General features: G+C 37.6%; 1 protein-coding gene across 1 annotated transcript in view; it reads left to right on the top strand.

Moving 5' to 3' along the window:
- LOC115420820 (suppressor of tumorigenicity 7 protein homolog) overlaps positions 1-24,633 on the top strand; it is an 87,894-nt gene that overhangs the window by 16,785 nt on the left and 46,476 nt on the right. The window contains 1 exon segment of the mRNA XM_030136366.1: positions 17,286-17,368. Coding sequence (XP_029992226.1) covers positions 17,286-17,368 — 83 coding nt within the window.

The following is a 24,633-nucleotide window of genomic DNA, read 5'->3' as shown; positions in this document are numbered from 1 at the left end:
ACATTGATTAATCAACAGTAGATTGATCAATGTAATCAAATAATAAATGCAACTAATAAATGTTTTCTTTTCAATCAAGGTAGCTGTTCTTCTCTAGACCCAGTACAACCACAGAGATCAGAGAAGATCTAAACCATTATAAAAACCTGGAAATGGTCTCACATTGTCTAAAGCCATTTCCTTGGCATTCAGAATCTCCATATATGGCTCTAAGGCTGGTTGTGAAACTATTCCTCAAACCAGACCAGCTCCCAGGCCATTAGTCGCTGCCATCCATAACCCTAGCTGAGGCCGTGCCAACAGTAACAGACTCTGACTCTTAATGATTGCAGGCTTGGCTAGGACCAGAGGAGGTGAGCTCATCCTGGACTGTGAGTTCAGCTTCATTCCACTCTCCCACAGATATTCTTGCATTCCTTTGAAATCACTTTTTTTAAAAGCAGCTCAACATATTCTGTCTGAGCTTTCAGGTGTTAGTCATATCCCATGTAGCGCTTTGGCTCTAACTGTCCACTACATCTCATTGTGGTCCTGATCTCTGCTGCTCCACATTGGCTTTTTTTTTCCAGTCATCAAAAAATATTGGCAAGAAAAAACTGTATATATCTGTATACAAATTGATGAGATACCTTTTGCTTCCCATTGGTTAAGGTGAGATTCAGACAGCTGTGAAGACTGACTTTGGATTAATGTAACACCACTATTTTCAGTGATTTTTGACATTTTATTGATAACAATTAACAATTAGTTGCAGCCCTACAGAGACAAATGACAATATTGTACTCAATAATCAAAATCTGACTTAGCAGATGACTTAATATATTTTTACCTCCGCTAAGGAGGTTATGTTTTTGCCAGGGTTTGTTTGTTTGTTTGTCTGTTTGTTTGTTTGTTTGTTTGTCTGTCCGTTAGTGTGCAACATAACTCAAAAAGTTATGGACAGATTTGGATGAAATTTTCAGGGTTTGTTGGAAATGGGATACGGAAGAAATGATTAAATTTTGGTGGTGATCGGGGGTGGGGGGGCCCACGGGGGGGGCCACTGATCAGCCTTGGCGGAGGTCTGCGCTCTCTGAGTGCTTCTAGTTATTTAATCATCTAGGATGTAGCGCATCAGTAAAGAGGTACTCTGTTGGTTCAGAAACCAAACTGAAAGACTGAACTGGTGGATTAGAAGCCCCATGTTCGTCAGCTGTAGATATGTCACTGCTGTGGATCGACAAGATGTGACGTGAAAATATAATTTTTCTTGGCACAGTCCCTTCACTGTAATCATTTTTGCGCCTGACTGATGAGGAAAACTGATTTTTTTTAGGGGGGAGCGGGCAGAATGAATTGAATATGATTAACATTCAGGGTGGCATTGTACGGATTGAATATGATTTGGCTGAAACTCAGGCCATTCTGGGTTTAACGGTGGATGGAAGGGGAAACAGCTTCTCCTTCATAGAACAAAAACCACTTCTTTATGTCTGCACTGGGTGATTGTGTTAAAATTATAGGTCTGCTGTAAAGGAGGAATTAATTACAGAGGCTGTAATTTGACCATCTTTATTGTCATTTGCAGTCTGTCATCATACAGCTGTTAACTATTTTCCAGACAAGTGAAAACATTTGCGTTTCATCTCTACTTGCTGGATTATCCTCCATACCACCACTCTGTGTTCTTACTGTACAATTAAATACCATTTTTTCTATCTCTGTGACCCAAATCACCACCTCATCGTATTATTCACCCAGCGAAGAGGATGGTGTACTAATTCCTAGATCTACTGAGAGTAATTCCTCTCAGTAGATCTTCAAGGAAGCGTGGTGATAATTACATTGTTTCAGTGGGATCTTGTTGAGGAAATCACAGCATCTGTCATCACGTTGAAACACTAATGTAGTGTTGCACCTAACCACATCAACCATTTAATTTCACTGGACTCTTCTTCCTCTTGTGTCTCAGCAGGTGAAACAAAGAAACACAGAGCTTTGTAACTTAGCCTGGTAAAACAATTACTCAGTGGTTTCTGTTCACCTGCGTGGAAAACAAATGGATGATATGGTCAGAAATATCATGTCTTCATCATGTCCATGTAGTTTTTTCACTCTTTGACCCTCAACTGGACCACTTAAACTGTTCTACCTCTCTGTTTCGGTATAACCAGATAATTGTAATTGGTGGATAATAGGTACATTCAAAGCACAAGAAAAAGTTTAACTTTTAACACTCAATACAATTTTTCAGACTATGTACTATATTCTATGCACAAGAATAGAACATCTGCTCAGGCAGAAACATCAGCGTAAACATAAGTTCCACGTCAAATTATTCTAATTCAGCAAAGTAAAACCTAAATCTACTTCCATGTCCAATGAAAATTAGTTGACTTTTAAAAAAGGGGGATGCTTAAAGTTTTGACTAAAAAACTAATTGATTATTCATAATAAATTAGTTGATTATTCATATACCACTAAGTGCCTAGTCATGTGCTGTTGTGTCCTTGGGCAAGACACTTCACCCGCCTTGCCTCCAATGCTGCTACTCACACTTGCGTATGAATGCGTATGAATGTTTGGTGGTGGTCAGAGGGGCAGTAGGCACAAATTGCCAACCACACTTCTGTAAGCCTGCCCCAGGGCAGCTGTGGCTACAAATGTAGTTTACCACCACCAGAGTGTGAATGTGTGAGTGAATGAATAATGGATCCACTGTTCGGACTTTGAGTATGCGTTAATAGAAAAGCGCTATATAAATCTAATCTATTATCATTATCACTATTATTATAATTATTATTATTATTATTATTATTATTATTAATATTATTATTATTATTATTATTATTATATACATCCCCAATGGATACTGTGTCCTTCAATGATATGTTTGTGAAAGCAAATCGGAACAGTATGGTTAAAAATCCTCATAAGTGTCAACTGGCATTTCTTCAATTTAAAGTCTGATGTAAAGTTAAAGAAACCATGCAAAAGACACAAACAACATAACAGAAATGATGTAAACAACATTAGATGGAAATTCAGTTCAATGCAGTTCAATTTATGTAGGCTGACATCACTAATCAGAGATTCCCTCCACAATATGTATAAAATACACCACCCTCTGTTATTAAATGCTTGGTTTGAGTGATGAAAATTCGCCCAAAAAAATCATTTAAGGAAAAAACATTGATAGAAACCTCTGGAAGATGTAAAAAGATGAACATGATGTAAAAGATGTAACAAGACGAACACAACAAAGCAAAAACAATGTAATCAGAAAAAAAAAATGTAGCAAAATAAAAATGACTTTAAGAAAGAAGTAACACGAATTGAGATGTAAAAAATAAACTGACATCAGCGACCAAACAAAACATAAACATATCTGTATATGGTGATTCTATGACTTAGTGCTCACCTTGTTGACTTTTTTTTTTATCTTGATTGAATGGTTTAAATCTGTTAAAGCCTGTGTCCAACAAATTAAGATAAAGAAAATTATTCCATAGTCCTTTTGTAGTTTAAGGTTGTTGGGGTTTTTTTTTGTTTTTTTTTAGGAATTATTTCGGTTTCATAAAGAATCTGAGCGTCATTTGACCTCCTATTCTTCAGGACTAAAAGAAGCCAAAAGACAATTGTTTTTTTAACACAAGAAAGTCTAGATGCAGAACACCAAAACCATTATAAATGATAAAGAAAAACAACAGAACACTGAAACATTTAGATGTGTGAACAAAATTAACCATAAAGACAACAGATATTTTATTGTTCATCAGTCAGTCAATAATATGAAATCCTGGTTTAATCTGATGATGAAATAAAATCCACAGATGTATATTAGTGACTGCTGTGAGAAGTGAATACTATTGATGAATATCTGCGTGAACACCAGTTGTCTGAATCCTCTTTCATCCATTCTGCTGTAAGGGTCATTTAGGGGTTGTCATGGTTACGTCTGCAGGAGGAGGCAAAGGATCACCCGCCCCCCACCCCCTTCATTAAAATCCATGATATTGATTGGCTGGACTATTTTCTCCCCACTCCTTCCTGTTGCTTGTTCTGCTGGGTTACCGGAGGCAGAGACAGACGTTAGCCACCGTACTATTGTGTTGTCCTGCTGTCACTCAACAGAAAGTGGCCAATCACAAAGAATCATCTAGCCAAGGGGGGTCCCCCACTGCCAAATGTGGCCTATGAAAGACTGTATGCATGTGAAGAGTGCTGATTTCTGCTGGGAGAACAAGGGAAAAGCCCATGTGCTGTTGGTGTGAGCTGAAGAAAAGAATTTCACCAAGGAAAAGGCAGGTGGTGTTGGTGTTTGGAGGCTGATAGTGGACATTTTGGTGGAATGGAGGGTGAGTAACAGGGTTTTTGACAGTTAGGTAGCTGTGTTTCTGATCTGTGTCTGCATGCGGCCTCTATTGTGTACAGCAGGTGGCCCTGTACATTGTGTATTGATATTCATGAAGTGGACATTTGCTCAGTGCATGGGCGACAGCTGCTGAGTCTCATACCCCAGAGTCTTATAGATATGTGTGAGGAAGAGCTCATTTGTGTGCTTATATACTGGCTCATTGACTTCAATGAAATATGGGAGGCAGAGGCCCCATTGCTCAGACAAACATCCAGGTAACCAAAAATTTCGGGATACGACACATTTTCAAATCAGAAATGGGAGAAATCAGCATATATAAAAAAAATCTGGTATCACATTTTGACCTGAAAATACAAGGTACTTATGCATGTTTAAGTATTTTTATAATTTTAACATGTGATATCTGAAATATTAATGTATAAAAATTAGGCAGGGTGACATTCAAATTGTTATCCTGGTAAAGAAATTCATTCATTACCATTAGCTGATAATGATAACATTATTTTTTGTGATTTTGAATTTTTTGTACTGTAGATACATAAAAATTAGCTTATAGATGTATCAAGATGAAACTGACATGAAAAGATGAAAAATTACGTAGAAGAGGTAATGAAAAAAATATTTTACTAGTAAAAGACAAAAATGTAAAAAAAAAAAAAAAAAAAAAGGTGAAATGAGACAAAAACAATATGAAAAATTATGTCAAAGACGCAAAGGCAAAAATTATTGAAAAGATGTCAAAGATGAGAAACGATGTAAGATGATGTGAAAGAGGAAAATGGTATTAAATTTGTTAAGATAAAAATGACAGGACAAAAGTTGCTGAAAACAAGTTGAAGTTGGAAACACCATGAAATATTATGTAAAACAATAAAAAATGACATAGAGGATGCACCAAGACATGAAAGATGACACGAAAAAACTAAGCACTAAGTAAAAACAGGTCAGGATGAAAATGGCACAAATCCTTACCTTACAAGTCCTTAAGAGAAAAACACCCAATTCAACAAGATGAAAATAATGTAAAATATGTAACTAGACATTAACAGTGTGAAAACATACTGAGACAAAAATGACAAGGAAAATCATATGTCATGAGACCAAGACAGCATAAAATATGACATAAAAAACATAACACGACAGTTCTGTAAAAGTTAACAGGTGATGATGGTTTAAAAATGAGGGAAACACCAACATGAAAGCAACATTTGACAACACAATAGAAGTGTAAAGATTTAACAAGATGAAAACATCATAAGTGATGTAAAACATGTAACAGCTGAAAAGATGTAAAAGGTAAACCAAGATGGGAACTCCACTACCAGTCAAAAGTTTGGATGCAGCTTTTCATTAAAATGGCGTAAGATGGGCCACAAATGGCCAACTAGTGCTCAGCATCACTGGGAATTCCTTCAAGACTGTTGGAAAACATTTCAGGTGATTACCTCATGAGGCTTATCGACAGAATGCCAAGAATGTGCAAAGCAGTAATACAAGCAAAATGTGTCTATTTTGAAGAATCTAAAATATAAAACATGCTTTGAGTTACGTCACACTTTTTAAAACTATATAATTCCATATGTGTTCATTCATAGTTTTGACGCCTTCAGTGAAAATCTTCAATGTAAATAGTCATGAAAATAAAGAAAAACCAGGTGAGTTCAAACTTTTGACTGGTAGTGTATAATTAACAAAAATAACCTGACACCTAACAAAAATCAAACGACATAATGCCATATAACACGTAATACAGATTAAAAATGCAAAAATGTAAAAGGATGAAAATGATGATTAAATGTAACAAAACACATTTTGCTTGTAGTAAATCTTAGTGATTTAGCCTACAGATTTGAAGATTTTGTTGTCAGTCAGAATAAATAAAATGAGCGAGTTCTTTTTTTTCAACATGAAAACGCTGAAATTTTTTGGTTTAGCTGATAATGCAAATGAAATAAACCCATATATACATATACATATACATATAATCACCTTTTCCAAGGAAAAGTATCATGTGATATAAACATCATCTCATTATTTTGACATAAATAGTGTGATTTGTGACACAATGAAATCGGACTACAATGTGAAATGAAAAGCGTTTTTTCTATGAGGTTCATATCATCCTATCGGCATTATTCTCTGTAGTTTTTAGAGAAATAATGAACCTGTTTGTGACAGATTGTGCTACTTTCTGTCTGCAGAGCCACCTTATCTCTCAGCCTCCCAGGAAAGTAAAGAACATGAATAAATGAATGTGCTCCCTCCTGTTCCTGTTCTGTTTGACAGTGATGTTATTGACATAAAAAGATAATGGCAGCGTTTCCAAAGCTCCACCACACAGCTGATGTTCTGTGTTCACTTACTGTGTTGTAGCAGAAAGCAGGAGTAACTGAAAAATAAAAAAAATAAGACAATGAAGAGAATACAACACTAGGATGCTTCAGGTTTCATTTGTCTGTTTGTGACTAAATCAAAGCCAGCTGAGACAAACTTCATTTATTTACATGCACAAAAAAATCAGAATTTTGATATTATTGCACAGAACACACTGGTTTTAATTATATAATCATACGGTCAATCTGTGTTTAAACCATGTATGTAAGAGCTTGTTTTGCACAAATAATTGATTTATTAAGATACTCTCTCATGGTAATATAGTGTTTCCTCAAGGATAGTTTTAACAGCGGGGGGGATTGGCTGTTTGGAAAATCTTATAACTTTGAATTACTTTAAAATGATAACAAAAACAAGTTACCAGCATAAAGTTCTATGCTTTTTATCCTTGGCCACACTGGCCAAAGGGTATTGTTATCCGTCTGTCTGTCTGTATGTGCAAAAACTTTGGCGTGGTCTGATAAGTCAGGCCACTGGGTGGTAGTAGTACGACTGATAAGTCAGGTTGAGGATTTTCAAGTGCATGTTATGTTTATTAACTTAGCCAAGATTTGCAGTCTTCCATACTATGGACATTTAATAAATTGAATTTAAGTCTACTTTAAAGACTTTAATTAAACATTAAGATTGATAAGCATATTTTATTAAAATGAATAGACTTTTGTATGGGCATCTCTAGTTTTTGAACATGTTTTATTATATTGAAGGATTGAAGTTATTTCCCGTTGTTAAGCATGATGTCAAGGTGTTATTAAACTAATTAATTAAACTAATTTCCATGTCCAAACCTTTTATAACAACAGAGACTGTGTTTACATGTGTCTTTAGTGATGGTAATGGTAAAGGGGTTAAATTAATTTATTTAGCTCAAATCTAGTGATTTGTACAACTTTCTTGAGTATTCCACCTGCAGTAGATCACAATGTCTTAAATCCAGTTAAATCTACTGGTCTTTTTACAGCAGTGCATGACTTCACTTCATGCTTAGCTGTGTTACTTATTAGTTTATTTATCTTCCCTGAACTGAAACCTGAAGTATGAAGATGTGAAACGCCTCATAAAAGGCTTATTCCATATCAGAGGAATCCATAAGATCCAATTTGAGAGATGCAGTGGGAACTAATATTAATTAGGTAACATGCTAACATTAGCTAGCATCAACTTCATTTTTTCCCCTTTTATTAAGACTTAAGCTTCATCCTTTTCCTCTGCTCATTATCATCTCATGTGAAGTGGTAGGATGACAGCTGGATGTGTTATATGGACTCAGACTACAGCAGATTGAATCCAATAAATGAATAGAAGAGAATGAAAACAGGAAATTATATCACAGTGCCTGATAGGAATTACAGAATTTAAGTAAAATGGGATAAAATCTCTAAAACCTTTACAGGATAAAACTTAAAAACAGTAGAAATTTTCCATGTGACATTTAAAGCAACACCACGGAACTTTTGCTCGCGGGGTGCCCCTAAAGTCAAGAAACAGTACTGTCAGTAACAACTGTTGTAAAATCTGTATCTCGGTAATACTCATGCATTTGTTGACAAAACGTTGATGCTGGCAAACTTTGTGAGGCGCAACAGGAGAAATACTGATAGAAGTTTGCTAGGGTCTTCCTCAGTGAGACATGACTAAAATCACCCAATATAAAGTTCAGAGCCTCCGATGAGATAGTCTGCAATCTCTGTACAACATCAAATACAGTGTGGGAGGCAGAATCAGCACTTCCCTTTGCAAAGTGAAAGTGAAACTTAAGACACATTCCTCTCTCCCGCTGTTGTGACGCTCATTTACCCTTTTCTCTACACTCTGAAACTTTGCAAACTTTAATTTGAGGGGACAGGATGTTTTTTTTGTTTTGTTTTTTTTAAACGTTTGTTTTTTTCTAGGGGGGCAAAATCCCCCACAACCGGCCCTGGAGGGCAGGTAAAATGGGTGCAACAACACCGACAAAACTTCAGTATCTGGTGTACAGATTTGCTCTCTGAAATGATACTTGTTATGTAGTAGTAGTATTAACAGTTATGGACTAGGGATGCAAATTACTGATTAATCCATTAATCATTAGTTGGTTGACCTCATCGATCGATTAACGATTAATTGATAAGCGGCGATTTTCCTGAGAACCTGAATTTCTCTTTCAATACGGTTTCTAAGAATAAAAGCTAAATACTGTTTATATACTTCATGAAAAAGCATGTCATATTCCTTAATGATTGATTTATTGAACCACTGGATACATTCAGTGTTTCCTGTGGAATTCATCTGTTGGTGCGGCAGTGTGTAATGGGGGGTGCGCGTACATGCGTTTCATCGATGTGGGGGGGGGTTACTCAGCTGCACGTGCGCCAGGGGTGCGTGCACATTGGTTGGTAAGACAGGTGTGGACAGGTGGACAAGGGCAATTATCTGACAATTAATAATTTAATTGAACAAATTCTTATCGACAGTTAATTGATAGTTGACTAATTGTTTACATCCCTATCATGGACCTTTGTTCTGGTTTTTAGTAATTATCCTAACACCAGCTGATCTAGTTTTGACAGTTTTAGTTAGTTATCTGTGCATCAATTGCAACCATGTGTCTCCCCCTATGGGGGGGCTGTGATCTGCCATGGCGGGGGTCTGCGCTCTCAGGGTGCTTTTCTAGTTTTGTATGAAATGTCCACCACACAAAACCTTACCAGTGGTCCTAGAGACACGACCCAGCACTGGCTGATAATGTGTGATCTTAGCAGTGGTGGAGGAAGTACTGAAGCTTAGTACTTAAGTAAAACTACAAATGTCCTGCAAAATATATACTCAAGTAAAAGTAGAAGTACTACATCAACAATCTTACTTACTTACTTACTTAAGTATGGTACTTTTAAATGTACTTTAAAGTATTTTTTAAAATAAAAGTACTCACTCAATGGGTTGTCTCAATGTCTGGGCTGTGACATTTTGATAAAGAATGTAGATTACTGGCTTATGCCTCTGCCGATGCCACTGCTCATAATAATTACAACCAACTATACAGTATATGTGTATTGGAGAGGTTGGTGTACTTATTCTGGGTGTTCTTTGCAATACTGTGCATACTCTAACTTATAATTCTGTGGATGATAAGTTATCGACTAGGTATTACCCACTAATTTACCCTTAAGTTAAACCAATTAAGACATGATATACCTTTAAACCGTTATTTACTTGCAAAACTATTCAAAACATTGTGGTCTATTAAGAGCAGTAAAAGCGCAGCATTTTTCAGACACACAAAATAAAACCCAACTACACTACAGACTCGCACTTCACTACACACTAATTGTACACTAAAAAAAAAAGCTAAATATGCACCAATCTCTGAAATCTTGAAGTTGGTTAATCCTATTGCTGTATCTTTTCCGTCACTGTTACTTCCACAACTGTCCTCGTGGCGCAGCAACCAGATTAAGCACAACACTGTATGGACTTCTCTGATTGGTCCATGTGATACACTTTTCCACCAATAGAAATGCATTGATGTGTTTTCTCTCATGCAAGCACTTCCTGCTTGTAAGAAATTCCTTTAGAAACACATTTTTACCATCTCTACCTGCACTGAATGCACACCAAAGGTAATGACACTATTGCTGAAATATTATGTCCAGATCTGATTCTGGATTTGGTGCGACTTTAAAAAATTTTCCTATTATAGGAGATAGGAAGTGGATTGATACAATAAATCAGTAAGTACCAATTATATCAAGTTGGAATTTGAATTTTTTACAGATCTGATTGGAATATGACCAAAACATGGGCTATTTCTGTAATATAATAAATACACATAACTGGGTGATAATAAATGGCATCTGGATACATTTCCCAAAGCTTTTAATTTGGCCGGTAAGCTACAGGGCCATTGGTCCTATTTTTCAGTTATAAAGTTGATACACATACACGTGCGCGCACATACACACACACACACACACACACACACACACACACACAGAGGTCACTTGGCTTTTATAATCTAGATGGGAGAAGAAAAAAGATTTTAAAAATTCCTTAAAAAAATTGAACTTGGACCTTCTTTTCCCAAAATGTAACCACATCTATTCTGGTCAATGGTCTATAAACCCAGTTTAGTATAAATTCAACCAATAGGTTTGCTGCTACAGATGTGTGAAATTTCACCCTTTATAAGTAAATGGGGGGAAAAAAATATTTGAAAAATTAATTAAAAAATTGAAACTTTGACCTACTCTTCCCAAAATATAATGACATCTATTCTAGGTCATTGGCAATCTGCATACTCAATTTGGTATAAATTAAACCAAGAGTTTTGCTGCTACAGACATTTGAAATTTCACCCATTATAAGTAAATGGGGGGGGGTTTAAAAATTCATTAAAAGAATTGAACTTTGAACCTACTGTTCTTTAAATGTAATCTATTCTGTAATCTATTCTATCTATCGATCTGTTCTGGGTCACTGGAAATCTATAAACCCAATTTGGTATGAATTGAAGCAATAGTTTTGCAAACAAGAGAACAGTTTTTCAACAAAGAAACACGTAAACAAACAAACAAACCGAACCAAGAACAATACCCCTTGCCTCCTCTCCGGGGGCGGGGTAGTAAAACACAACAGATGAATATTGGCTACTACTGTTGGTGACGTTGTATTTGCAGAAGTTGATACATTGTGCAACAGCTGACTGATTGATCAATTAGTTTTCAGCTACTAAATTATCCACCAACTGTTTTGGTATTGTTTTTGGTTAGGTTTGTTTGGTTGTTTGTTTGTTTGTTAACATTTTAGCAGCAAAACTATTGCTTGAATCCATACCAAATTGGGTGTATAGATTGCCTGTGACTCAGAATAGATGTGATTACATTTTGGGAAAAAAAGGTCAAAGTTCAAATTTGGTATGAATTTTTAAAAACTTATTTTCCCTCATTTAGTTATAATGGGCAAAATTTTTCTATGCTGTTTGTGTCTATGCTGACATCACACACACATAGACATGATGACATGAGCTGGCTCTGCGCCAAAATAAGCTACAATACATGCGTGGGGTGGGGTTTGTTGTGCCTGGCACCACTTGTTGATAATGGGTTTGAAGAATTTAAGGACAAAAAAGTAAAAGTTTACAGATTTCAGTTTCAGAAATCAGTCAGTCCCTGATGACAATAGGGATAAATCAGTTCTAGACTCTGTTAGTCCTGGATTTTCACAACTGACTGTGGACAGGATGGCTCAGGTCCTGCAAGATTGAATGGTCCTCCTTTTATGGACCTCAGCTTATAAAGATGAAGAAGATCACTTAATGTGCTAATATGCCAGCAATTTTACCCTACAGTCAGACAATGACTCAAACCAGCAAATAAAATGAAAAAGTGAGAACAGATTCAGTCAAACTGGAGTATGGTTTCCTTGAATATCTGTGGAGTTTTTGACCAAATAAGTCATTTTCAGTACTAGATGTGTCCAGACGAGACACTATGTATTTCAAACTTCATTAAAACCCACTTAGACTGTGCTGTACATATCCATATCCAAAGATACTCTTAAAAATTGAATAAGTTTTCAGGATCTGTACCAGATTTTACATATAATCATATTACCACCGTGTAAATGCTAGCACAAAGGGGAAATCGGTCAAAGGCAGAAGATAATTTGTACAAATTCAGCAGTAATCCTGCTCATTAAAATCTAAATTAAAGCAGAAAAGCAATGACAGCTTTTGTCTTGGCAGACAATTTTATGTCTCACTTTAAACTGCCAAGTCTTCATTTAGGTAATGCTCCTGCTCTTTGCAAAATAGAATAGTTTTAAAGTGAGACATAATGTGATTTTATCCTTTGACTTTCCTGGGTGTCTGGTGGTTTCTCTTATATTCAAAGTTTCATAGTTGTTGATTACTCGCAGAGTCACAGTACATAGGATATGTCTGCGTTTTACTCATAAGCCTGGAGGTGATGTTCAAAGCCTGAGTTTTATTACTATCTTTCTTTTGTGTTTTGTTAAAGAACATATGTGACTGTGCTTGTATGGGGGTGATTGTATATTTGAAGCTGTGTCTTTTATCATTCCGGTCAGGCCCTGCCAGCCGCCGCCTCTTCAGTAAAGGTCACATCTCGTTTTGTCGTCAGTGACATTTAGTGCAGAGTCTGTCACTTAGAATTGGTTCTTTCCATCCTTCTCCTCCTGTACTCTGTCCTATGCTGCTTTCATATTGCCCTGAATCATGAGTTTATAGTCCAGACCTATGGTCTCTTGGTGGTTCTTTTATCAGGAGAAGGTTTGAGTCTGGAGGGCTCACACCTTCAAACAGTATTGGAATTTATAAATTACATCCTTTCGGGATATAGACATATAGGTAGAGCTGGTCGTCCAATGACCGAGGGGTCGGGGGTTTGAATCCTGCTTCGAACTGTCCACATGTCGAAGTGTCCTTGGGCAAGACACTGAACCCTAAATTGCAGCCGCCTACTGGTGTATGAGTGTGTTCGTGAATGTGAGGCTTTGGAAAGCACTTTGGGCACCATAGAAGTGTAGTAAGTACTGACCATTTACCATTTCATCCAGATACAAAATTACAGTTTTAGTTAGAGGATGTAAAGGTGATACCATTCCATGTCACTATTTTGTACAGACAGATTTCACAAATGATTTTCTACTTTTACACAAAGGCTGAATGTGTTTTGCTGGGTGTCCAGAGATATGACTGAATATCCTCTGGCTGTATTTTGGCTGTTTTTGAATGCTTTTGATTTTGCCTTCATACCGCTCATCAAAAAAATGTTTATTTTGCCTTATTTGGTATCATTTTTTCCAGCACAGCCTCACCTGTGTGACTGTACAGTTATTTTTTTCATTTGACATGTTGTATTAACACACTAAACCTAAAATCAAACAAAAAACATGAAATCCGAAGAGGAAAAAATTCAATTTTTCATTGTTTTTCACCAAAAATATGTTGAACAAACCATTTTCATAACTTAGAATGAACACATAAATAGAAAAGTTCAAAACAATAATTTCAAATTCAGTAAATAACAAATATATATCCTAATATTTAAATGAACTGCAGGGAATACCTTGGGTTTTTTGGGAAAACTATATTCAACTATTTAAAAAATAATCTGGTGTCACAATATGATGGAACAAACATGTTCAATGAATCATTTTCACAACCCAGAAAAGTATATACAACTATTACAATTATATACAAACAATCAGGTGTCATAAAATTTCACACAAATCACTTATGTTGCTCTGTAATACAATTCCTGTCCACAACAACACAGAGGTTGACATCACAGATCTCCCACTTCCACACTGGGTCAGTCCTGTTGTAGTTCACCTTTAGGCAGCACCTGTACTTCAGTCTGCCTTTGGCCTTCTGGTTTATGTCTTTACCAGAGGAAATGGACAGAGGACCAGGATCTGTTCTCTTGCTCCTGCCTGAGGAACACCTGCCTTGTCCACACCACAAAGCTGACACAGCAGCTCCACCATGAAGTCTGTGTGTCATGGGCTGCACCTGCCTGGTTCTGCTCATCAAACAGTGATGATGAAGGCATTTATGACAATCATGTCCAGAAAGAGCAGCAACAGTCTTGTACCAGTAAGCAGATCCTGTGTGTGGAGTAATACTGGATCAGCTGGTCTGACAGTGGTACCAGTGGAGATCTGGACCGGTCCGTACTGCGTGTCCACTCCTCCTCCTCCCCCTGCAGAACGCAGGGTAGCACCCCATGTGTGGGTGTGTCGGCGGCTCTTCTTCTTTTCCTTTACCTCTCTCTGTCCTCCTCTAAAACTACAGAAGGATCCTTCATTTTTCATTGTCGGATCACCCACTGTCTGGTTCCGACTCGGGCTCTGTGTCTTCAATGCGCTCCAATGTACTCTCCACTCTCAAACAGCGCAGCATTTTTCAAACACACAAAACAATGTGACAATGACCGACAACAGCGAGCTCTGTGTTTTGGTCTAGAGATGTTCTGTCATTTCAGGTTTAAATTTTTTTGGGCTACAATACAGATTAGCACCACCTGCTGTTGTGGAGACATAACATCTCGCGCAAGCGCAGAACATACACTCAGGTCGGTAGTTGATTTGGTGTGTTCTTCACACTTTTTTGACCATGTTGGGGAGATGGGAGCTGACTGATCAGTGATGACTTGCAGTCGATTTGGTGTGTGTTTGGCTTAACATGTCCTCAGCTCGTCTCTGAGTTCATGCTGCACTCTCCTCAGCTCCTCTCTGTCTCCAGACGTGAAAGCCCTCTTCTTCTTGTTTAGAAGTGCTTTGAGGTCACTGGTGATCCATGGCTTGTTTTTGGGGTAACAACACACGGTCCGGGATGTTTTCACAGAATTTGATGCATTCTGTGATAAAGTCAGTTATAACTTTACCGGAGTGTTATGTGATGAAACAATGCAAACAAATGATTTCTGACTGTGGCGATTGATTCCAGGCCATGGTGGTGGGGGTAAAAAAGGACACAGTGTTGTTTTTTTCTTATTATTTTATCTGCATTTATGTGTGTATGTGTGTCTTGTTGTTTTTCTTTTAGTTAAAATCAGCTGTTTTATCTGGTTTTATAGCTGTTGTGGCGTCTGAAACATGTCCACCTCTGGACTTCTGCTCTTTTCTTGGACTGTTTGCCACTGGCGTGTTCAGTTCTTGGCTTTGTGGAAATAAAAGTCATCCTTTTCCAGGCAGACAGCAGCAGCATCTCATCAGAGCAGGCTTGACAGCAGCTGTTAGACCTTCCTCACCGGAGGCCAGACTCTAAGACCCTCTTCTGTCCTCTGTAGGCTTGAGAGTGGCACTTCAGCAGTGAATGGCCCTTCAGCTGCATGAGTCTGAGGCCGAGGTTCATCTCAGTGCTGTCTTTGTCCTCCTCCATCCTCAGCGTGACTCTCAGGAAATTAACATGACAACACCAAACCCCCATGGCCATCCAGATCAGTCCTGCATCTTGAGGCCTGGTCACACCTGGTGGTGTGGAAGAAGTATTTGGGTTTTTAATTTAAAGCTGGATGATGTGGCCAATTATGTTGATGAAATGGACAATTGTTTGTGATTTTAAGCTACAAAAAGATGTAGTAAGATGAAAAGTGAAACTGTAAAATTTGCAACAAAAGCACATCTGTATAGCCCATGATTTGGTATTTTTAGTCCATATTTTTTTAAGTTGGTCAAACAAGTGAAGATGAGCATCAACATTTAAAACCAAATACAACAAGGAAAAACAATATATATAAAACAGGAAGAAAAAGCTTATTTGTAAAGGAGCGGAATGAAGTTCAACTTATATACACCCACCCCCTTACCCTACTTTTTTTTCACTGACCCTAAATTCCCATGTCAGCTCCCCAAAGTAACTTAACAAATCTTATACATATCAAGATAAATTCTGTCTAAGCCTGCACAAAACACAAAATTGTTATACACATCAAAAAATAAACTGTCAATTTCATTGTTGTAATAATACACATATGAAAATAAACTCTGTCCATTTCATTACAGTTTTACACATCAAAATTAAAAATAAATTTGTCTTGTCTACAGACAAACTACATCTGTTTCTGCTGCCATTTTTTGTGTCAGGAACTGTGATGCATTCAGGGTAGCTTGTTATGTCTGAAATCTCTATTATTTTGAACAACAAGGGTCAGCCCTATGTTCCCCAATGCCTATGCAGGGTTAGGGTTAACCCCACCAACTAAAACAAAGATTTCTAGAGTGCTTAGAAGTGATGGCAATACATGCATGCCTGTTATTGCTTGGTGTCATTAACCTGTACCCAAAACATCAAATATGTCATTTAGGTGTGTAAGTCAGTGTATGACCTTCGAGATCAGGCAGGTTAGTGTGGACAGTTGAGTTTCATGCAGGTGTTTTTATACAAGTGAATTGAAAGTCACTTTAATTATTATAAATAATGGTGATCAGCTCAAATACCTTCAGTTATCAAGTAATTGTGTCCTAACAGAGATAGGTCAGGTAATCTGCTACTCAGCTATGGATTTATTACCTTCCAAAACATTTGACAGGAGAAATCCACAGAGGTTTGAGCTAAAACATAAATGAAAACCCATACATTTGTCTTGAAGTCTTCAGCTCTGTGTTCCTGTTGCATCATGAGTAAAACTAATAATTATTTCAGATGAAGTCAGGTGTTCGTAAATTGATGACGATGTGATGTAAATGTTGTTTTCTGACCTAACAGTTGTTTGTCTATGGCTTCATCTTCCTGACCCCACTCCACACAGTGCATCCTCGCACCAAGGCATCATCCAGTGCTTTGGGTTTTTATTGCATGTCTGGGAAAATGCCAAACGCTGGATATGTGGCATCTTTTCTGTGCATCTTTTCCGTGTCTTAATCACACATGTCCTTCAGTCTTCTGATGATGCTTTTACTTGTCTTGTCCATAGTCGTGTCCCAGATTTGTGCTGTGTTTGATTGTGTGAACATGGAGATGACAGATTTTAAAACCGCTACTAGAGAGATCTAACCATCTGTTTTTCTTCTGCTTGTATTTTCTCCTCAGTAAGCATGTTTCTCAACACCCTGACACCCAAGTTCTACGTGGCTCTGACGGGCACGTCCTCCCTCATATCAGGACTCATATTGGTGAGTCTCCATCTGTCACGCTCCAGCAATCAGCCTTTTATACAGTGGACCATATTTTATAACAAAAATGAAATTACCAGTCCACCAGTATTGATGCGTTTGCTTGAAAATCAGCTCCCAAACAAAGCTTCTCAATTTACCATAAAGACAACTGCACAATTAAAAATTTACAATACAAATCTTTGGTTTTCTATTTTAGGTTAGGAGTTTTACAACATAAAAATAAACTTTTAAGTGAAGTCATCTTTATTTCTTTTATTAAAAGAAAAACTTAAAATGACATTTTTTGGTGATACATGCACTGATCCTGACCCAAATCCAAACAATATCAGACATTTTTTTAATAATTGATGGCATTCACATGATGGCCTGGTGTTATTTCAAGTAAAATAAATTCTTTAAAATGTTACTGGACAGAAGTTGTATATTTATGAAAAAAAAGAGAATAAACTGGCAAAGTTATGAGTAAAATCTCAAATATTCACAGAAATAAAAATTTAAAAAAAACTTCTTAAAGTGAAAAATTTATTTTTTAAAAGTCATGAATTGTGAGAAAAAAATTTTATTATTAGATTAGAAAAAATGAAGTGGCAAATATATGAGAAAATGTCTAAAAATGTTCTGAAATTATAAAATCAGAAATTTATAAGAAAACACTTGATAAGCCTGATTTTTTTGGAGACTAAAGTTGGAAATTCACAAGAAAAAACTTTGATGTGAATAAATTGGCTAGTGATTGCTCAGAAATGATAAGGTCTTACATTTGCAACAAAAGATCTGGACATTATCTGAGAAGATAGTTGCAAACACAGAAAACTAAAAACACTAAAAATGAACATTTAGAGCTCCAACTGACTAGGTTAAACCTTTAAATTAATGGGAACAATATTGTAACAACACACATATTTATGAGAACATTTTCTTTGATGTTAAAGGAATGTTAAAGTTACCAGAAAAAACTCTGAAAATCAGAAAATGATGGAAGGTAGAGGTAATATTTGACATAAATGGAGTTAAACTCCTATGCTAGTTTGTCTTGGTTGGTTGTTTGACTGGAACAGCAGCAACTACAGTTGAAGCTCGATAAATCTGCAACGTGAAGCCATAAAATCAATCATCTACTGTAGAAAACAGGTAATTTATACAAAACTCAACTGGTCACTGAACCCGTCTACATGACCATAAAAATCTGATAACTGGGAGTAATCGTATTAATCAGATCTGACGTGTTCTAGGGCATTAACTGAGAAGTCAGTTTGTCGACGTCTGTGGCGCAAGTCGATGTTACTTTGGAAGAGTCAACTAGTCGTGTGTTATTCTCTCTCTTCCTTCCGTCACCCAACAGTGCACGAGCCCTCATTCAGCGCATGTCGATACTCTCATCTTTCTACATGAGAACATGGAGCGCAAGGTAGTGATGCGTGGATCAGCAGACCTGGGTCGGGTTGGTGCGAGGTCCAAAAAATGTCACTTTATTTGCGGGGCGGGTCAAATAATTCCACAAAGCGGGTTGAAAAAAAACCCCCGACATGCATCACTAGCACAAGGGCAAGACTGAAGGAAGAAGACAACTCAGAGTAGGATTATTAAACTGACTGTGATCTAGAAAATGTTCTGTGAACTGTGTAAGCACGACCAACCAAATTGACCAACACTGAATAATAATTGAATGGATTGAATGATTGTAAGGCACACATAATTCTGTCACACACACTGTAGCCTACTGTCGGCTCGTATTTTTAATCACAATCATCAAGAGTGGAAAAGAGTCCCGTAAAGTAAGTGTGTGTGTGTGTGTGTGTGTGTGTGTGTGTGTGTGTGTGTGTGTGTGTGTGTGTGTGTGTGTGGTGGTGGTGGTGTGGGGGGGGGCATACGTCTCATTTATTTTTTTCTACCATCACTCCAAAATGTTCAAACAAGGGTGAAAAATGTGTTCTCTGCATCTCGCTTCATCATTTCGATGTCTCCTAACCGCAGCCATGTGTGCACAATTACACATCCAAACCTCCTGTTGAGACGTGTTAAATATAGACGCAGTTTCTATGAGCAAAATTCCTTTTGGGTTTGATAAATCACTTTGCTTGTGCTAAATAAATATATTTACATTTTCTCCTCCCTGCACACACACAATTGCGTGTAAATGCCCCATATTACATATTCATTGTGTCAATCGTACTAACTGGATGCAGATGCGCTCTTTTGCACCTTTGAAAGACGCAACCCTTATTGCGCACTGTTAGTAAACCAGTTTGTACAGTTTTTTGCGTGTGCAATGAGTTTGCACACGTTTTAATACACGCAAACCTTTTGTAGATTCGGCCCTCAGTGTGTTTGGATTATTCTGTTCATTTATTTCATGAAGACAATGCGCTTTTTTCTCTAAAATGCTGAGCGTCTTGGCTGCCGCCATCTTAACTTTTTCCCACTTTATGTTATTCACTTTCATTAAAAAAAAATTCAAGGTGTTAGCCTGTGTTTTGTTTTGGTTAAATGTTTTAGAGGGACTGTAGATGCTTGTCTCTTGCATGTTTTTTATTCTGCTCTTTACTGTACATCGTTAATGTTACAGTGAATGTCAGCACAAGTTGCTCATTGTTGATCAGCTGTGTGTGTGTTGTTCCTCCGCTATCAATGTGATGACGCCATCATACAACAAGTCGACTCAACTTCGACTTTATTGACAAATAAGTCGATCTGAAAAAATCTGAAGTCACTAATGCCCTAATATGTTCACATCCAATTAAGACATGCAATTAATCAAAATCCCTGGTTTAGACGCTCTAGTCCATTATCGGATTTCCTTTCTAGTACATACGTACATGGTGATGCTAGACTCAAACTTCCTGTTATTGTCTTCTGCTCACGTTTGACCATGTAACTTCCGTTTTCTACGAATTCATTGTTTTTACACATAAGCAGATGTAAAAGAACAAAAAGATCAGATTAACCTGTAGGCCTATACATGCTGGAAAATATCGGAATATTGGGGAGAAATCCAGCTGTGTTAATATTCTGCTCTCCTTGTGTGTATCCAACACAATTTAGCAGTAAGCCTAACTCCTTTGGAAAATAGACGCTGAGTCAGGATGTAGCTTCCTTAGCTCCTTCATTTATTTAAGATGTTCCAAATGGAGTAAAAAGACGATGATGTCGAAGGAACACAACAAAAATGGATGGCAGTGGATAATGATGAGGCAAAGGCACATGTGCTCATTTACACACTCTACTAAAACAAAATGGCCGACTTCCTGTCCTTACTTCCTGTCTAAACTGGCCCTTCAAAATAAAAGTCAATATAATGAAACAATGGAACAATGGAAAAACAATATTTCACAAGTCAAGGGGCAAAACAGTTAATCTGATTTCTTATATTCATATAACTACTGTTATCTGATGAAACATATCAGATTATGCTGTTTACATGATCACTTGAATAATCTGATAACTCCAGAAATCAGATAATGATTGGAGTATTAGTGTGCATGTAAAAGGGCTCATTGATGTTAAGTAGGGATATAAACAATTAATCGACTAACGATTAATTGTCGACAAGAATTTGCTTGATTAAATTATTAATTGTCGGTTAATTGCCCTTGTCTACCTGTCCAAAGGCTGTCGGTTTGTCCACGCTGTGACGCCGCGGCTGGGACAGCCGGTCATTGAACCGGATCATGGCGTTGATGAGTTAGAATGTCTGTATGGACATGGTGGAGCCAAACACAGACCGACCGTCTGTTTGTGAGAGCGGTGCACCCCCGAATAAATACACGCACAAATGCAGGGTCGGTATCGGAGTGTTTTCCCTGGAGGTTGGTCTAGTCCATGGTCAGTGAGACAGAAGTTGAAAACATCCTCCAGACTCCTGATTTGGACCACAAGTATGTAATGCATTTGCGAAGCTTCACGAGGTGGAGAAAAGATAAACGTGCAAAAAGTTTCACTTTCACTTCTGTGGGGGCATGGACTGTACCGTACCCCCATAGTGTTAGAAGTGGGACAGAAAGTGGCGCACGCATGCGCGCGGTTACCAACCAACACGCACGCATCCCCCGGCTGTACTGCGCACGTGCGAGTAACCCCCCAACGAAACACATTCGCATGCATCCCCCCATTCCACACCGCCACATCAACAGATGAATTCCACAGGAAACACTGACTGTATCCAAGGGTTCAATAAATCAATCATTAAGGAATATGACATGTTTTTTTCATTAAGTATATAAACAATATTTAGCTTTTATTCTCATAGACCGTATTGAAGAAGAAATTCAGGTTCTCAGGAAAATCGCCGTTTATCAATTAATCGTTAATTGATTGATAAGGGCAACAAACTAACGATTAATGAATTAATCAATAATTTGCATCCCTAATGTTAAGTGTCTAGATTTAATGACGCGTTTCCATATGCTTCAACATGTTCAGTCCATATAGTCCCGACTGTCACACAGTGTCTCCGGAAACAGACAAGATGAAAACCAAAGCATTCACCAAAGCACTGGTTGGTGAAATAACAAGGTTATTTCTCCATCTGCAGATGTATGATCTGTTCTCTGGTTTCATTCTGTGTTTGAGAATGGTTTCCCTGTGGGTATTGGCTGATCTGCAGAGGCTGCTCAGAAACGGTGTGCAGCTCTGCACATGCTCCATGGAAGGATTAAAACTTGAAGATCAGCTGGCTTCCTCGGATACTGGTTATAGTGATGAAATGGAGTATACGTTTATCAAACAAAGAAATGTAGATAAAAAAGCACAATTATAAACATTTATTTTGATTTGTATCAGTGTTTAAAGTGGGTTTGGTTTAGTTTGTAGTAGTCTTGTATGTATGTATGTATATGTGTATATTCTGTAATGAACATCCTATTTATTCAACTGTATATTCAACTGTACATTCAATATTTAATTTAACCACCTTATTTGCACTAGTTGTACATAACTGCACTCATCTGTTCATATTACTTACCTGTACATATGATATTTAACTGTATTATACTGCACTTCTGCTATTTTGCACTTCTGATTGGATGCTAACTGCATTTCGTTACCCTGTATTTATACTGAGTAATGACAATAAAGTTGAATCTAATCTAATCTAATCTAATTTTAGGGTGAGTTTAAGCCTTTTTAATATTTTAAAAGGCGAGATACACAACCGTCCTCAAAAGACACCTCTATTTACTTACTTCACCTATGGTATACTTTATACATTGAAATGCAGTGTCAAACAATACCAGCCATTTTTCAGTATCCATCCACTGTACAACGGAGGATATCGGTCATTTAGGGTGAAATACTTTTTTCTGTCTAGTAGGAGGAGAGGGTGATATGAATAAATTTATTTTTTAACAAGATTTTTATGAGAATTTTCTGCATTGATATAAAAACACTGGGAGGGACACCGGGATATGATGGGAGAACCGGATCCGGCTGTAATCACACTAATATGGTCAGTCTAGTTCTTACTGTGGCCCAGTGCCACTCCACTGGTCCCGGTCAGACCTGGCCTGTTAACGTCCCCCTCTGGACCCCCCCCCCCCCACACACACACACACACACACACACACACACCGTAACATGGTGACAGACTGTTCTGCACAGACTCTGGCAGTGGCTCACAATAAACTGTCATGTTCAGTCCTGTGTAACAGTCTTATACTGCCTTCAAGTGGTACCAGGAATCAGTGGCAGACTGGGACAAAAAAATCGGCCTTGGCATTTTGGACCACACCGGCCCACCATATTTGATAGAGCACACCTTTTTGGTCTCTTGAGGGTGTATACCAACTGTGTAACTCCTTTAAACCACGTACCTTAAGCCATGCAATGACTTAACGGGAATCAGTATGAACTTACCCAGTCAAAAAGGATGAATTTTTCCAGGCTAAGCAGTGCTGATTAAAGAAGACCTGTGAACTCCTTAGACAAATCCTTAAAAATGAAGACATCATCCTGTATGTGTGTGACAGATAGAAAGAGAATGAGAGGATCATCTGTCTTTTGCATTACATTAACTGTGAACTTACTAAGGAAAAAGGATGCAAGTGAAATCATCTCCTAAAGAACTTCTCCTATAACGAACGAAGGCTTCCTCTGTGTGTGTGTGTGTGTGTGTGTGTGTGAGAGAGAGAGCAAGAGAGAGAAAATAGTCATTGTTCACCACACACATTATCAGTTGTTATCGCAAGTAGTTATGATCAATAACTCATCAGATCTATTCAGTGTTCCAGATTAAGGTAGCACTGGACTACTTTGAACTCACTGTGTAAAAAAGGATGCAAATGACAAATTCCTATGATGAATTATTTGAAAGATGTTGGAGTGTTGGAATCTTGTCATAGAGGAGGAGGGGTTCTGGCTTGTAGGAATCATAAGACAACTGTTACATTGCATGAATATTTTCATAATCAGTGATAATCAATTCAAGAAGTTCCTCTCACCATATTAACTTAAAAGAGCAGCTTACGTTCATCCTGCATTGCACTGCACACCAGCACACCGAGCCAAAAGGAGGAGGTGTTTCATGATATGATTGGGCCAGCCCCATGTCAGTGAGGAAAATAACCAATGGGCTGCAGACCAGCATGTGTCAAGGGCCAGTGGTTAGGAAACAAACTCTCATGCTGACCTTTTTTGCTAAATACATTACACAGGGAGGACCAAAGCGAAAGTGGTTGGTTTTTAACAATATGATTGCGCAAGCCCACTGTCAGTCGGGCTGCTGATCTACTGGTTTTATAGGCCGTTCAGACCAATATATAAATTTTAAATAAGTGTTTGGACTTTTGGCCCAAATAACACATTGGCCCATCAGGAAAATGCCTGGTATGCCTGATGGCCAGTCCATCCCTGCCAGGAATAGTAAAATTCACAAATTGTCATATTCAGTCCTGTGTAAAAGTCTTTGGTCAATGTCAGTACAAAACAAAATGAGGGCCATTATATATCTTCCTAATCTCTGTGTTACACCAGTAAGATTAGTCAAGTCATCAAGTAATGTGAATGTGATGAAGTCATACAGTCATGATCTAAAGCCCTTTCAAAGACATATATAAGGTAGCAATGAATGCATTCTTTCCTGTTACTTTTCATTTCAATACAAAACAAAATGAGAGCCATTATATTTTTTGTTATCTGTTTTACACCAGAAATCTTAGCTCAACTCCCCATTTTATCAACTCTACTGCTTAGAGAACCCATGGATTCCCATGGGTCAATGCACTAGTTTAGTATAATCCACTTATTTGAACATGTTCGATAAGACAAAA

The sequence above is a fragment of the Sphaeramia orbicularis genome, chromosome 6 (assembly GCF_902148855.1).
Source record: "Sphaeramia orbicularis chromosome 6, fSphaOr1.1, whole genome shotgun sequence".
Taxonomy (NCBI): domain Eukaryota; kingdom Metazoa; phylum Chordata; class Actinopteri; order Kurtiformes; family Apogonidae; genus Sphaeramia; species Sphaeramia orbicularis.
This window is presented reverse-complemented; position numbering and strand designations above follow the sequence as displayed.